The sequence below is a fragment of the Argentina silus genome, assembly GCF_951799395.1.
Source record: "Argentina silus genome assembly, chromosome: 8".
Taxonomy (NCBI): domain Eukaryota; kingdom Metazoa; phylum Chordata; class Actinopteri; order Argentiniformes; family Argentinidae; genus Argentina; species Argentina silus.
This window is the reverse complement of record NC_139662.1, coordinates 3,828,058-3,841,239: the sequence shown is the minus strand read 5'-3', so window position 1 is coordinate 3,841,239 and position 13,182 is coordinate 3,828,058. Positions and strand designations below refer to the sequence as shown.

The 13,182-nt window shown below is 41.6% G+C and overlaps 3 protein-coding genes across 5 annotated transcripts; all 3 read right to left on the bottom strand.

The window, feature by feature from the left end:
• Nucleotides 1–3,834: 3,834 nt before the first annotated feature.
• rpl10a (ribosomal protein L10a) lies at nt 3,835–5,987 on the bottom strand (the record flags this gene model as incomplete). Of its 2 annotated transcripts, XM_083674709.1 has the most annotated exons (6): nt 3,835–4,042; nt 4,183–4,355; nt 4,549–4,697; nt 5,105–5,185; nt 5,372–5,443; nt 5,948–5,987. In XM_083674709.1, the coding sequence occupies 6 exons, from the start codon at nt 5,950–5,952 to the stop codon at nt 3,872–3,874; spliced, it is 651 nt and encodes a 216-aa protein (XP_083530835.1). In that variant the 3' UTR covers nt 3,835–3,871. The 2 variants fall into 2 exon arrangements, with proteins under 2 accessions (XP_083530835.1, XP_083530834.1); XM_083674708.1 differs by lacking the exon at nt 5,948–5,987 and having other exon boundaries at nt 5,372–5,451.
• A 318-nt stretch (nt 5,988–6,305) lies between these two features.
• On the bottom strand, nt 6,306–9,208 carry fance (FA complementation group E). The gene is made up of 10 exons (XM_083674850.1): nt 8,924–9,208; nt 8,126–8,735; nt 7,984–8,028; nt 7,848–7,904; nt 7,572–7,715; nt 7,369–7,492; nt 7,160–7,235; nt 6,926–6,992; nt 6,662–6,787; nt 6,306–6,560 (listed from the first exon to the last, which is right to left on the bottom strand). The coding sequence occupies exons 1-10, from the start codon at nt 9,127–9,129 to the stop codon at nt 6,456–6,458; spliced, it is 1,560 nt and encodes a 519-aa protein (XP_083530976.1). The 5' UTR covers nt 9,130–9,208; the 3' UTR covers nt 6,306–6,455.
• Nucleotides 9,209–9,582: 374 nt separating this feature from the next.
• On the bottom strand, nt 9,583–13,009 carry mkrn4 (makorin, ring finger protein, 4). Of its 2 annotated transcripts, none has more exons than XM_083674601.1 (8): nt 12,894–13,009; nt 12,108–12,236; nt 11,723–12,000; nt 11,488–11,618; nt 11,056–11,300; nt 10,794–10,901; nt 10,585–10,705; nt 9,583–10,419 (listed from the first exon to the last, which is right to left on the bottom strand). In XM_083674601.1, the coding sequence occupies exons 1-8, from the start codon at nt 12,956–12,958 to the stop codon at nt 10,285–10,287; spliced, it is 1,212 nt and encodes a 403-aa protein (XP_083530727.1). In that variant the 5' UTR covers nt 12,959–13,009; the 3' UTR covers nt 9,583–10,284. The 2 variants fall into 2 exon arrangements, with proteins under 2 accessions (XP_083530727.1, XP_083530728.1); XM_083674602.1 differs by lacking the exon at nt 12,894–13,009 and adding an exon at nt 12,705–12,765.
• Nucleotides 13,010–13,182: the final 173 nt, after the last annotated feature.

The window sequence follows — 13,182 nt, the reverse complement described above, 5'->3', positions numbered from 1 at the left end:
CCCCATTCCTCATTCCATTCCATGCATTACAATGAGCCCGTTCTCCGATCTCTACCTCCACTAGCCTCCCCTGGCCTACCTCCAGAGTCTCCCGGCCTCTCATCAGCTCTAGTTGGATGTTTTCCTCAGCCAGGTTGCGGGCATGCTCCTCTGCCTGCAGCCTCTGTTTCAGGGTGTACTGGTCACAGCGGAAGGCCAGGGCTATCTTGGAGAAAGAAGTCTAATGGGGGAAGGGGGTGGGGAGCAAATATTGGAAAAGCACTTTGGAAGTGTATGATCTATGATCACAAAATGCATTATGCATTCATAATGATATCATATAAATGAGTTAATCAGATGAATGGCCTCACCTCCACTTCTTCCTCTGTCATCTTAATGCTGTGATAAACAGGAGAGGTAGATTAGAAAAGAGAGAAAAATATAAGAGAAGCTTTCATATCATAGTGACCAATGAAAGTAACTAAAATTACAATAAACTATTTGAGCAGTGTTGTACTCAATGGGGGTTCTTATACAGTGCCCTCCATATGTAATGGAAAAAGGAAGCATGTCATCTTCTTTTAGCTCTATACTCTAACAGTTTGGATTTGAAATCAAACAATTACTGTTGGGTCAAAGTAGAGATTCTCAGCTTTAATTCAATGGTTTTTTTTTTCAGATTGGGTTCACCATTTAGAAAGTACAACATTTTGTAAACTATTTCAGGGCTCCAAAAGTATTGGAAAAAATCATATAATGTTACATACAATGTACTCATATTTTGTATTTGGTCAACTATCCTTTGCATGAAATAACTGCCTGAAGTCTGCGACCCATTGACCCCACCAGACACTGGGTATAGTCTCTGGTGATGCTCTGCCAGGTCTTTGCTGAAGCCATTTTCGGTTGTTGTTTGTTTTGAAGTCTTTTTGCCTAAAATCTTATCATCAGGAAATTAAATGCATGTTCAACTGAATTTATGATTCATTTGAATGAATGATGGCATTTGCTTGTACTCGAGCATGCAAGATGTTTCTGTATACTTCAGAATACATCCTTCTGCTGCTGCTGTCAGCAGTAATATCATAAATTAATTAATTTAATTAAGTTAGCCAGTTCTTGTGGCAGCTATACATGCCCAAACCATAGCTCCCGACTCCACCATGTCTCACAGATGAGTTGGTATGCTGTAAGTCTTGGGCAGATCCTTTTTTCTCCAAACTTTCCTCTTGCAATCACTCTCATACATGATCATATTTGTCTTATCTGTCCACAAGATCATTTTCCTGACCTCTGCAGGCTTTTTAGGTACTTTTTAGCAAACCTGACCATCATTTTTGAGGATAACTAGTCGTTTGCACCTTGCAGTGAAGCCTCTGTAGTTTGGCTGGTGACTGTAGTTCAGCTGTGAATAGTAGTCCCTGACACATTCACGCCTACCTCCTGGAGAGTGTTCCTGGTCTGTAGGAGAGTTGTTTTGTTTTTTTCTTAATTATTGTGAGCATTCTTCGGTCATCCACTGTAGAAGTCTTCCTTGGCCTACCAGCCTGTTTGAGATTGCTGAGCTCACCAGTACTTTCTTTCTTTTTTAATGATGTTACAAACGGTTGATTTTGGTAAGTCTAAGGATTTGCTATGTTTCTGATAGATTTTTCTGATATTTCAGCCTCATAATGGCTTCCTTGACTTTTATTGACGTCTCTTTGGTCCTCATGTTGACAGACACCAATAGTAGACTCCAAAAGCAAATGCAAAGCCTAGAATCAATAATAGATATTTACAGCTCTCTTATGCCTGCACAAATGATTTAACACACCTGACTAACCAGGAACATCTGTCAAGCCAATTTTCCAATACTTTTGTTGCCCTGGATAAGGGGGACTATGTATAAAAAGGGTTGAAGTAACACTGAAGTAAAGCTGAAAATCTCTACTTTAACCTCATAGTAATTGTTTGATTTCATCCAAATTGTTGGGAGTATAGAGCTAAAAGAAGACAAAATGCTTCCTCTTTCCAATACTTATGGTGGGCACTGTAAATCACATTTTGTTATGTGACTTATGGTACAATCATTCTGACAACGTGGACAATAAATCATTAAATTGCATCACCTGTTGAGGCCAACGCGATCTATAATAGACATGTCATTCCAAGATGTCACTGGTTGGTCATCCTGACTGTACTCTATGAAAGAGAACAAAAATCCAGATTACATGTCAGACCCATGTGGTTCACAATGATGCAATAGTGGTGCTAAATACTATACATTCAACAACATCCATAAGAGAATGAGGATGTGCTAGAGAAAGGCTACTATAGCCTACCTTCCTCGCTGTCTTCACTGGCAGGCATCTTGGTCTGATAGTTACTTGGTCTAAGTGTCCCTTCAGGCTTGAGGAATAGATCAAAACCAAGACTCTGATTTGGAGTCAGATGACGACAGACAGTCTGACTCATCCGAGTGTTCATAGTAGGCTGGCAGCAGACAAGCAGAATGATCCTACAGGTTAATGGCAGAGACACAGCATGTGACACATATTCTATACTGTCAGCTCAGAACAGTTCAAATTTGAGAATGAATCTGTTGATATGTGTCACATATCTGCAATATGTGTCAGAGAAAACAGTAGTAATATCTTACCGTCAGTCGTGTATTGATTTCTCTCTTTGCCTCTCTCCAGAACTGCATTCAGGACGTAGCTAATCTCATTATGAGATTCACAGTCAAGGATACAGGACCAGGATAGGTTCCTAAAGCAGCTCAGAGATTGATGTGGTGTATTTGAGTTACATAACCACAGACAGCAGGGTTGACCCTAGAGAATTAGTCAAGGAACTTTCTTCCTCCTCCTTACACTAATCTTCTTACATGTAAGGCAATGAGAAGCCAGGATGTGCTTGTTCACAATTGATATTATAATGAGGCCCATCATGACTGACCTACACTATTACCTATTGTTTTGTTGAGGAGATTTCTCCACACGCATCCACTAGAACAACATCCCACTTTGCAGAACTTCATCCCACAGTTTGCAAAGTACAAATCACAAACAATGTTAAAATAAGTTGTATCAAAGACAAACTGTTTTTTGTATTATATACCTGTATTTAATTTGAGAAGGATAAATAGCTTATTACACTTCTTCCCAATAATGTGAATTCTATTTAGAGGGTATGAGCATATTTTTTACAAAATATAAACTAATAAATGTATAATCCATTCCCCCTTTCCACACTATTTATATTACCAACACTTCCCATTACTATTAGAGGGATCACAGCATAACAATGTAAACACATTACAAAAACTTTGATAGGTATCATTATGACAGAATTCTACACTGGGAGAGGTGACCAAAATATACTGTTAGAATTCCTTTCTCCAGATCTTATGAAACACATCGGGTTTACCCTATACCTTATGATAAACATACCGTATGTGGGACGTAGCTTGACCTCTTAGTCACCCATAGTGACATTGTTGATGGTCAGAGGCTTTACAAAAAGGAGGAGAGGCCACAATTCTAATTCCCAAACAAGTCAACTATTGCAAAGGCAAAGTGACCCTTCTTAATGATATAATTTCTAATAGAATCATGATATTTCAGAATGCATTCGATCTAACATGTTCTATGAAACATCCAAAACCTTAAGAGTTTGTGTACGTCTTCGATAATAAGAACATGAATGTATATTCAAACGTGACCACGTAAAAGTGAAATGTAATGTCTTTACAATGACACCCACCTGTCTACCTTAGTGAAGATACTGTATGTTGGACAAAAAGCACTCACAAGGACAGAGGCCTTTAAAAGCAGGTAGTCATTCAAAACCAAATCAAAGACAAGATAGGTTTCCACAGGTTTATTGAAATGAGAGGCCGTTTGATTCTCTAGTAGAGGCGCTGGGGCTTGCCCATGGTGCTCTTGATGTAGAGAGCACGCACGTTCTGCCAATTCTTCTTCAGCAGAGAGACCAGGAAGTTCACCGCCAGGTGGATGTTGTAGACAAGCTCCTCCTCAGTCATCTTCACATGACCTACAGCCACAGCCAGACACAACACCTAGCACACACAGGAATGGAGGTTTAGAATAAAGCCTGTGTGCTACTGTATAAGCATTCATTTGTGACCTTAAAAATACAGTCATAGTTCGAATGGATCACTGACATGATTTTAGGTGCATTGAGACAGGAATGACATACCTTCTTCATCTGGAACTTTATGGTGGATTTCACCTCATCGACCTTGGTGTTGAGGTTCTCGTTGTGGGTGAGCAGGGAGGGGAACTTGCCGGCCTTGTTCAGTCCAGGGCCCAGGATACGAGGGATCTGCTTGATCAGAGACTCAGAGGCCAGGAAGGCATCATATTTTTTGGCTATGAGACAGAAATGCAAGTAGGGGTTATTAATCCAGCCTCAACCCTCTAAATTCAAGCAACACCAAGCATCACTAATATTCACACAGTTTGTGTGATAAACCTTTCTGTGGCAATAAATGCAAATCCCTTCAAAATAAGTAAGTTGTAAGTGCTGTTGAAATAGAAGTTGACTAGCTATTCATCTCCCTACCTAGTTTCTTGACCAGCTTCTTGTTCTTGTTGAGCTTTTTGAGGGCCTCTATGTCCATGTGAGGCAGGTCTGCAGCCTTGGCCTCGTCACAATGTTGCTGATCTCCCAAGATGCACACAGAAAACTTGGGCCTGGGGGTGGTCTTTAGCCTGCGGTGGACAAAAGGACTGTTGAGTCTCACTGGCAAAATGTCTGAACTACCCCGACTTCGGTAAAATAGAGAGGCCTTACCCAAACCACCACCTTGGCTGGCTTCCAGTCCAACCTCCCGGTATTTCATAGCAAAATGCTTGGCTTTGGGTCATGGGCATAGCCTAATCACCCTTAGCCTCCCCTCATGTTTTAAGACCCAGGGTAAGGGTCCGTCTGCTTTACCTTCCTCACGGGATAGGGCCAGTCAGACTACCCAGAGTACTTCTCAACTGCATGTTCCTGCCCTGTCTAGGTTTTGTGTGTATGCCTATGTGGCCAATCTGTTGACATAAAGATTCACAGTCCTCAGGCAGGGCTAGGAGCAAACAGAGAGAAGGTTGGGTGAGACAGGAAAGGACCGAACCTGACAGTGCCAGAGAAACGCTTGTCCTTCTGGGGATCATAGTTCTTCAAGCTGATCTGAAGTTCCACAGTCTCAACAAACCTGCACAGAGGAGACATTGAATTATGCAATTGCTCTCCCTTCATTTAAATGTGCAAGTTGTTTTGGAAAATGATGTAAAGGCTTTTTTCAGATAGATTAAATACTTTGCCATGTTTATTCCACCATTCATTTCAATATCAATCACAAATGATCAAATGTGTGGATGGTAACTGGTGTGGGTCTTACTTCCTGGGCTTGGCAAGGGAGCCCTGCTGGACCTCCTTCACCGCCTCATATAATGTGTCCCTGGAAACCTTGCTGCACATAAAGAAGAGAAAACACAGATGATTTACAGACGACAACAATTGGACAGAGCAGAGCATCCCTTTACACATATTTTTGGTTTCAAAATCAATAACGCCAGCAAATAATGTCTCTATTGCATATACCCTGGCCACTTTGGCCAAGTCTATGGTAGCATTATGAGCTGTGGGCAGTACTAATGCATTCAATTCATTTTAACGCAACAATAAATTATCAATAGATCATTCATGTTTGTTTCATAAAATTATTAATTAATATATCTATGTATACATAATAATAATTATCCTATTATCTGTTAATACTGTTATCTAATCGAACACATCATGTTCGAGCAGATTGAATACAGAATTTGACAATAATATTCTATATTAGAAGCTATTCAATAGCAATAGTCTAATATAAAGGACAATATTGCCTAAACCATGACTATATAAATTACGCTAGTTATGCATTATCCAAGAAGCAATGTTTCAATAATATTTATGATTTAACCTTCACCTCATTTTGTGCGGGTGCCTCTCTCGTCACGCTACGCTGTAAAGGAATTCTACGTTGGAAATTACGCTGAAAGACGACGAACGTCTGATGTACCAAAAAGTCGGCCATATTGGTTGTGGCCAAATATGACAGCCAGATACCTATAGTCTCTTCAACAATGTCAGATGTTAAGAAACAATCTTCTACAATTTCTCGTTTTAGCCTCTTTGAAACAAACGCCCCTCAAAACAACGCACAACATATTTATGGATACATGGATGGATGTAGGCCTGCCTATGTCACATACTGCAGAAGCCAAAGCCTAATATCGCTTATATCCGTTACCATAATTAAGGAAGTCACAAAGTACTTTGGGCAATATACGTTTAATTGAATTGTATGTAATGAAATACAATGAAAATCATGTTGAATCAACTTCACTATCAGTGTACTGTATATTAAATATCCAAAACCATTTAGTCATTCATATCAATTTAATAGTTTATTAAAACTATTGTGAGTCAGTATTTCATGCGAGTGTGGTTCTTTTCAGGGCAGCTTGGAGGGACTTCTTCAGGAAGGTCTCATTTGAAGACAAGCAGCAGGAGATAGAGTGCTTGTGTGCTACAGTCACCTGGACAAATAAACACAACAGGAGCAGACCATGTAAGTCAAAAAAATAGAATCTGCCAATGACAGTTCAGCCATTAAACTTTATATACATCAAAAACATACATGAGTGTTATACTTTGTGAGGACAGTCAACATCATCTTGGCAAACTTCATAGATTTGGAGAACTGTGGTGTCTGACTGCCAAGCTGGTCAATGAAAAGTGTGAACAGTTCTTCATTCAGCTCAAGCTGAAAAGCAGATTCAAAAAAAGTTAGAAACAAACCAATGAGACCTACACATTTTTCTCTTCCAACATATTTACATTAGTTCAGATGGAAAAGGATGAGTCTGCTTTGGATTAGTATGGGGGTAGATGCATGGCTCACCTTAGAGTCTAGCAGGGCATGAATGACTGACAGCACACCCTCACACCACTCCCTTTTCAGTGTCATTCTGAAGAAAAAATCTGAATGATTGCCTTGCAGTGTTATCTGTCTTATGTAACACTTTTGACATTGAAATATAATTCTGACCTTCTATTGATATACTTTTGTAAGTAGTGAATGGCAGATTAAATGCATATGATTATGAAACCAGGAGACTTGTGTGGATTATCTTACTGAAACACCAGTAGTCTGTAGTGGGGCTCGAGGCAGTCTTCTATCAGTCTGTTAAGCAGCTCAGCCTGTGCACTGCCTGAGTAGAACATCACAGTTTGAGATGTGAGATCAGTGGTGCTTTGAATAATAGATACAGATAGTAAGAATAACTGATGGACAGTTATTGCTTGTCTATTGCAGGTCCAATTAATCAATATGACCCCCCTCACCGGTCTGTCTCTCCTCTAGGATTGGCCCAATCAGGACATGGCAGGTTGGCCTGGGGTAGCGACTGCACAGTGATGTCGCTGCTGTAACTAGACACCGTGAGGCAGGTTCTGAGAGGGAGAGGACCTACGAGGAGGGCAGTATGGGAGAGGGGTTAAGTACAGCAAGGTGGAGAACTTGATTTAAATAAACAATGATAAGGTACCTTTCCCAGTAGGAGGCTCTTGATTAGTATGGCTGCTGTGCTGTAACTCAGGTCAGGAGAGAGTGCCAGTAGGCAGCTGCAGAGCTGAGGTAGGGTCTGTTCTGGCAACTCCGACAAACTTAACATTCCACATAACTCATCCACCTGAAGGTAGATCGAGTGAAGGGTTGTTATTGGATGAGGCAAATAATGTAGTCAATGGGCATTTGATTTTGCTTATGGCTTATTAAGACAACAACTAAACAACTAATACATTTATGAGGTAGAAACTCTAACCTGGGAGGGGTCACAGTCATTCAGCACTCTGAGGACATCGACGGAGCTCTGGTCCCACTAAGCAAAGACGATATAGTCAGGGCTCTTTCACATGAGCTGACACTGTCACTCCATTGAAAAACTGTAGGAATCTTACCTCCATCTCGCTTTCCAGTAACTCCTTAATTTGAGGGATAGAAGCCTGAAACAAGAAAAAACATTAACAGTTAGGCCCAGTCTAACAAATAGAACAATAATGACTGAAGTCAGGTTATAGGAATCCATTGTTTTTTTCTTACTTTAATATGTTCAGGCAGTGAATCAATTGGGCTCTCGGTTGCTGTTGGCTGCTGTGGCTCACACCTGGCTTTTGTGGGGACACCACACCCTCGGTCTGATATGTGACCTTTCAAACCATCAGTCTCTATTGTAGGTCCCTCACTGCTACAGTTCCTCACAGTCTCAACGGGAGAGGGGTCCATCTTTATCCTTTTACTCTGCTGCCCAATTTCCTCCGTGTCTGAGTGTAGATCCACGCAGCTGCTTTTCCTCTTCCTCTGAGACACCAAATCTGGCAGCTGTAATCCACTCCGAGAGGGTAGTGGCTCTTTTGGTCCAGCTAAGCATGGATCCCATGCTCCTGCTTTACCAGCGCCACCCAAACGCTCATACAGTCCTCTCATTCTCTCCCTACACTGGAGAGTAAGCAGGGGCTCCTTTCCAGAATTCCCCAGGTCCCTTCGAAGCTGTCCAATCATGGCAGAGACCCAGGGGTTTGGAGAGTGCTCCTGGCTGAGGCAGTCCAGCAGCTGAAGCACATTGGTTTTGAGAAGCAAAGGGTGGACAAGATGGATGAGGGATAATAGGCTTCGCTTGAAGGCCATTGGGAACAGCCAGACAAGGGGCTTACTGTGGAGTAAAGCAAATGGTGTGAATGAGAATTCTAAACTATAGACAATTTTGTTTTGTGCAGACACTGAGAATATGGCCACTGGTGAGGGAGCTGCTGCTGACTTCTAAGTCACATCTGGCAAACTGACACACAAAACCCATTTGAAATGATGAATTCATGAACTTTTGGCTTTTCTCTAACTTACGATGTTAGTTGTGCATCAGCGTCCGGGTATATTTCCTCTTGGCAAAGTGTCTCTAGACAAGTGTGCAGGGAGAAGTCAGGATCCAAGCGTTGCTGATGTTCGAACACCCACAGAGCTCTGCGAACGCCAGTGGCGCCTGAAAAAAGTGACCTGACCAGTAACCTGGAGCGTCCATCAAACCGGAGCAACAACGTATTTGTGTCCATTGCTTTAAGACACTTGCAGCAATGTCTAGCGGTAGTACAAACCTAAACCAGCACACTGTGGTCTCTTTTCATCTCATGTTCGGACCTCACCCTATCAAACGTTAGACATTTTCCCTTGGCGGATCAAATGAGGCGAGATGAAGCACTGATGAGTAGCTAGCGCCATCTGCTGAGCTGGAGTAGAGCTAGCGAACTGGTAGATGCAGCCGTCACTGCAATCCAAATGTTTATTTGAAAATGGTTAGGTATGAGTAAACCATACACAGATACCGCTAAAAATCCAAATGGAGTTATTGCCAAATTCAGTCAATCAAAATGTCTTAAGTCCCCACCTATTTAGGAGGGGCACTGTCTGGTTCTGACAGATTAGACACCAATAACCAACAGAACTCCATAACAGTTGTATTTATTCTCTGCAAGGTGTCAAAATGAGCAGTACATTAAAATGCGGGAAACTGTGAAACAATGTTTTATTCTCTTTTCTGTGACTGAATTCAAACTGGTTTTAAAAGTAATAAAATCTCACATCAGGTCTTCATTCAACATGTCAACACTGCAACAAGTCATGCCTGTCAACAGTAAGTCTTGGTCTCAAGTATGTCATTGACAAGTAGAAATTAGCATTCATAAAAAGTATCTAGTACACAATGTACAACATTTTAAAATCTTAACGAAATGGTGACAGCATAGTAGACAAGTATAGACAAGTATTTAACAGGACCAATCAATGGAAGAGGGTAAACCTTAAGGAGACAACCAAAATAAACTACAACTTGCATGGAACCCCATTGTCAAGCCCCAATCTCCCTGTCAAACAAAGGGGTCCAACCAAGAACCTGAGCTGTTGATAAAACCTTAAAAGGTTACAAGACGCATAAGGATTTTACCACAACAATCAATTTCAGCCTGGGAGGCTTGACAAGACTAGAAATGAAGCAGTTGCTGACAGACTTTGGTCTAGATGTTCTTGTACCAACAGGTCCTGTGTTAGACCATTTACAGCCACAGTTTTTCCACCAGGAAAGCAGATGCATTAGCAGCATAATGGAAATTTAAAGAAACTATCAGAGGCAGTTAACACAGCAACAATGTCTAGTTGAGCCAGAGTTGAGGCCCCAGTCAGTCCTTGAAAGCACAGAGCAGGATCGATAAAGCTTAGAAAAGGTCATACTCGTCACTATGGTACATTGGAAACTCTTCGTCATCGTCGTCATTGTGATCCAGCATGTCATACAGTAGGGTCATTGCCATGACCTGATCAAGAAAATCATCCAGATTCACTGCATGATGCTATTGGAAGAGAGAAAAGGGGAAGTGAGTGAAAACTGTTTTACAATCCAGAAATACATTTAGTAAGTCCACAATTAAACCTCTACCATTGTCTTCCAGTTGGCATTTACAAATCGATAGTGAAGTAGCCAACAGAAAGTCAAAACAAAATCTGAGATTACTTACAGAATGTGTTGAGTGGCGGCGGCGGTGAGGACGGTAGCCATGTGGTAGGTCATGCGCATAGAGGCACTCTGCCTTGAAGGGACAGCATCCATGGCGCAAGAAGAAACTACATTTTCTTTTACTGGAATGACAGAACAAAATGCTGGCCCAAACAAATCAGGACACAACAGCTCAATTTGACCTAATGCCAGACTGAACGAAAAGCTTACCTGCATTTCTCTCTAAAGGTAGTAATAAGAGTTTCCTTTGGCCGTCCTTCCACCCAGTACTTACTGGGGATGTAAAAGGATGATTTCACTCTGCACTGTGGACAACCCCTAAGGTGGACATTAAGATAAGATATTACTTTATTAAAAAGGGGCAGAAAACAAGTATTTACACCAATAGCATGTAATAGTTAATGTTTTAGTACAATTGCAGTTGGTTTAAAATGAAACCTACACAAAAGACCTGTTGCCCCCCCCCCCTTACTTGATAACCTCCTCCTGAAAGTTTTTGGTTTTCCTCCAGGTAACAATGCATCCCAGACAGAAGGAATGACTGCAGTTTGGTAGGATGCCAAAACGCCGCTCCTCACTACTGGTCTTCTCATACACCTTGTCCATGCAGATGCCACAAGTCACATCTTTGCTCTTGTTGAAAGTGTCTGTTTGGACCTGGTCACTAGGGGCAGCAGCACCACCAAGCTCTGCTGCCTCCTGGGATGAGCCCTCATCCTGACAACAAAAGAAAACACTAAAAACATTTCTAAGACTAATTGGTCCACATTCTTGAAATTCAACATTTTGCCCCATCACATGTTGATGCATACTCCATACCTTTTTTGACAGTAGCATTGAAATGTAATAGGGGTAACAAATACAGCAGATATTAAGTTCAAAATAAATGTTTTTAGAACTATACCTGTTTTTGGCCTTCTAACGATGTGCCAGCTTGAGCTAACAGATTACTGTATGGAAGAATTTGAGCTGATGTCTTGGGACTCTGCTGAACTGATACTTGGGGAACAGTGAAATTAAACTGTGACATCACCTCTGCAACAAACAAAAAAAGACACTATTTGAATATAGTCAGAGTTTCCTCTGTACAGTACACACTAATAGAAAAGATAAGGCTAAGGTGACCAGTTAAAGTATACCTTGCTGTTGGGGTGAGGATGAACCCTCTGCTAAATCTTCCTCAGTAATATTAGTGGTCTGATGCCCAAAGTTGTTCTGCAGGTTGGCTACATGTGTTAGCACAGACTCTGACCCCCTGCGGTGTTGGCTAGAGAACCCCTGAGCCTGAAGTAGAGTGGGCTCTGAGCCTCTGCGGTCAGGCAGCACATAGGCAACCCAAGGTGTATGGACGACTGGAGCTGAACCCCTTCTACTTGTAGTGGTTGCCTCACCATCAGGCTGAAGGATGTGGAGATATCTGAAAAGTATGCCAAAGGGAATGATATGTGCACATAGCTGGCTCAAATATTCCATGATAATCAATTAGATGGTAAGAAAGACAATAATGCATTTTAAAAGTTTCACCTGCAGCTCTCTCCAAACCAGCATCCACCTTTCTGGAAGTACCTGCATATTTGGGCTGATGGCAACACTGGCGACTGGTGTAGAAAATGACAGCTAGAACCAAATCGGCATGATCCATTCATGAATTGCCTGTAATAAAATGGACACATGATGCAGCCAGGCATCTCAGCAAACTGATTGGGCATGATGGCCACATCTCAGATGGGCAAAGCAAAGGGATGAATAACAAAGTGGCACCACACCACCACCAGCTGGTACAGTCAAAGTGGAGCTGTGTGAGCCATCTAGTGTCAGTTGCCTGCATTTGACGCAAAGTGAGTGGAAGTTTAAAATCCGCAAGTAAACATGCCCAAAAAGGCCCTCTGCCAGTTTACTATTTTGGCCCATGATGAATTACTTAACAGCCCTCAACAGACAATGACTGTACTGGATCCGATTCCTACTAGTATGGCTGGATCTTTCTAACCAAACGTCATCCACTTGCTTGCCAGGTAACGACGCTCTGAAGTTCATAGATGGCATAGCAACGACATCTCAAAGATAGAACAACGTTGGTTGACCGGTTTTTAAAACTTGTTATAAAAGGTGTGTCCTTACTCATCAAAAAAGCTGTGCCTAGCTACTTTAGTCGCATCATTTGAACCAAAACCAACATGAGGATGTGCTGTACAACCGGATGTAAACATTGAAGCAGATCTGGGACTGAAAACGAAGTTTCGCAGTCAGATCATAATGAGCGATAAACCAGCCTGTCTCCAACTTCTTCATAATTAAAAAAAAACCCACCTGCAAATCCCTCTAATAAAACTGCGTTTATGTGGGTATCTGTGCGGAAACCCATACTGTTCCATCTTTAAATCCCCAGCTAGACCAGTCTTCAGAAAGTCAAAACAAATTCGACAAGCAAAGACTTGACCAACAACAGTAAACTGACTACGTCATACAGTAGGCCTACCTCAAGAGAATCAAACCAGCAGGGCTCGTGCTTCAAACCCCAACAAACTGATTAGTTACTCCCTAAAAATATATTTTGTATTTATATACATATTTCTCATAGAGAAGCCTTGCATTAATC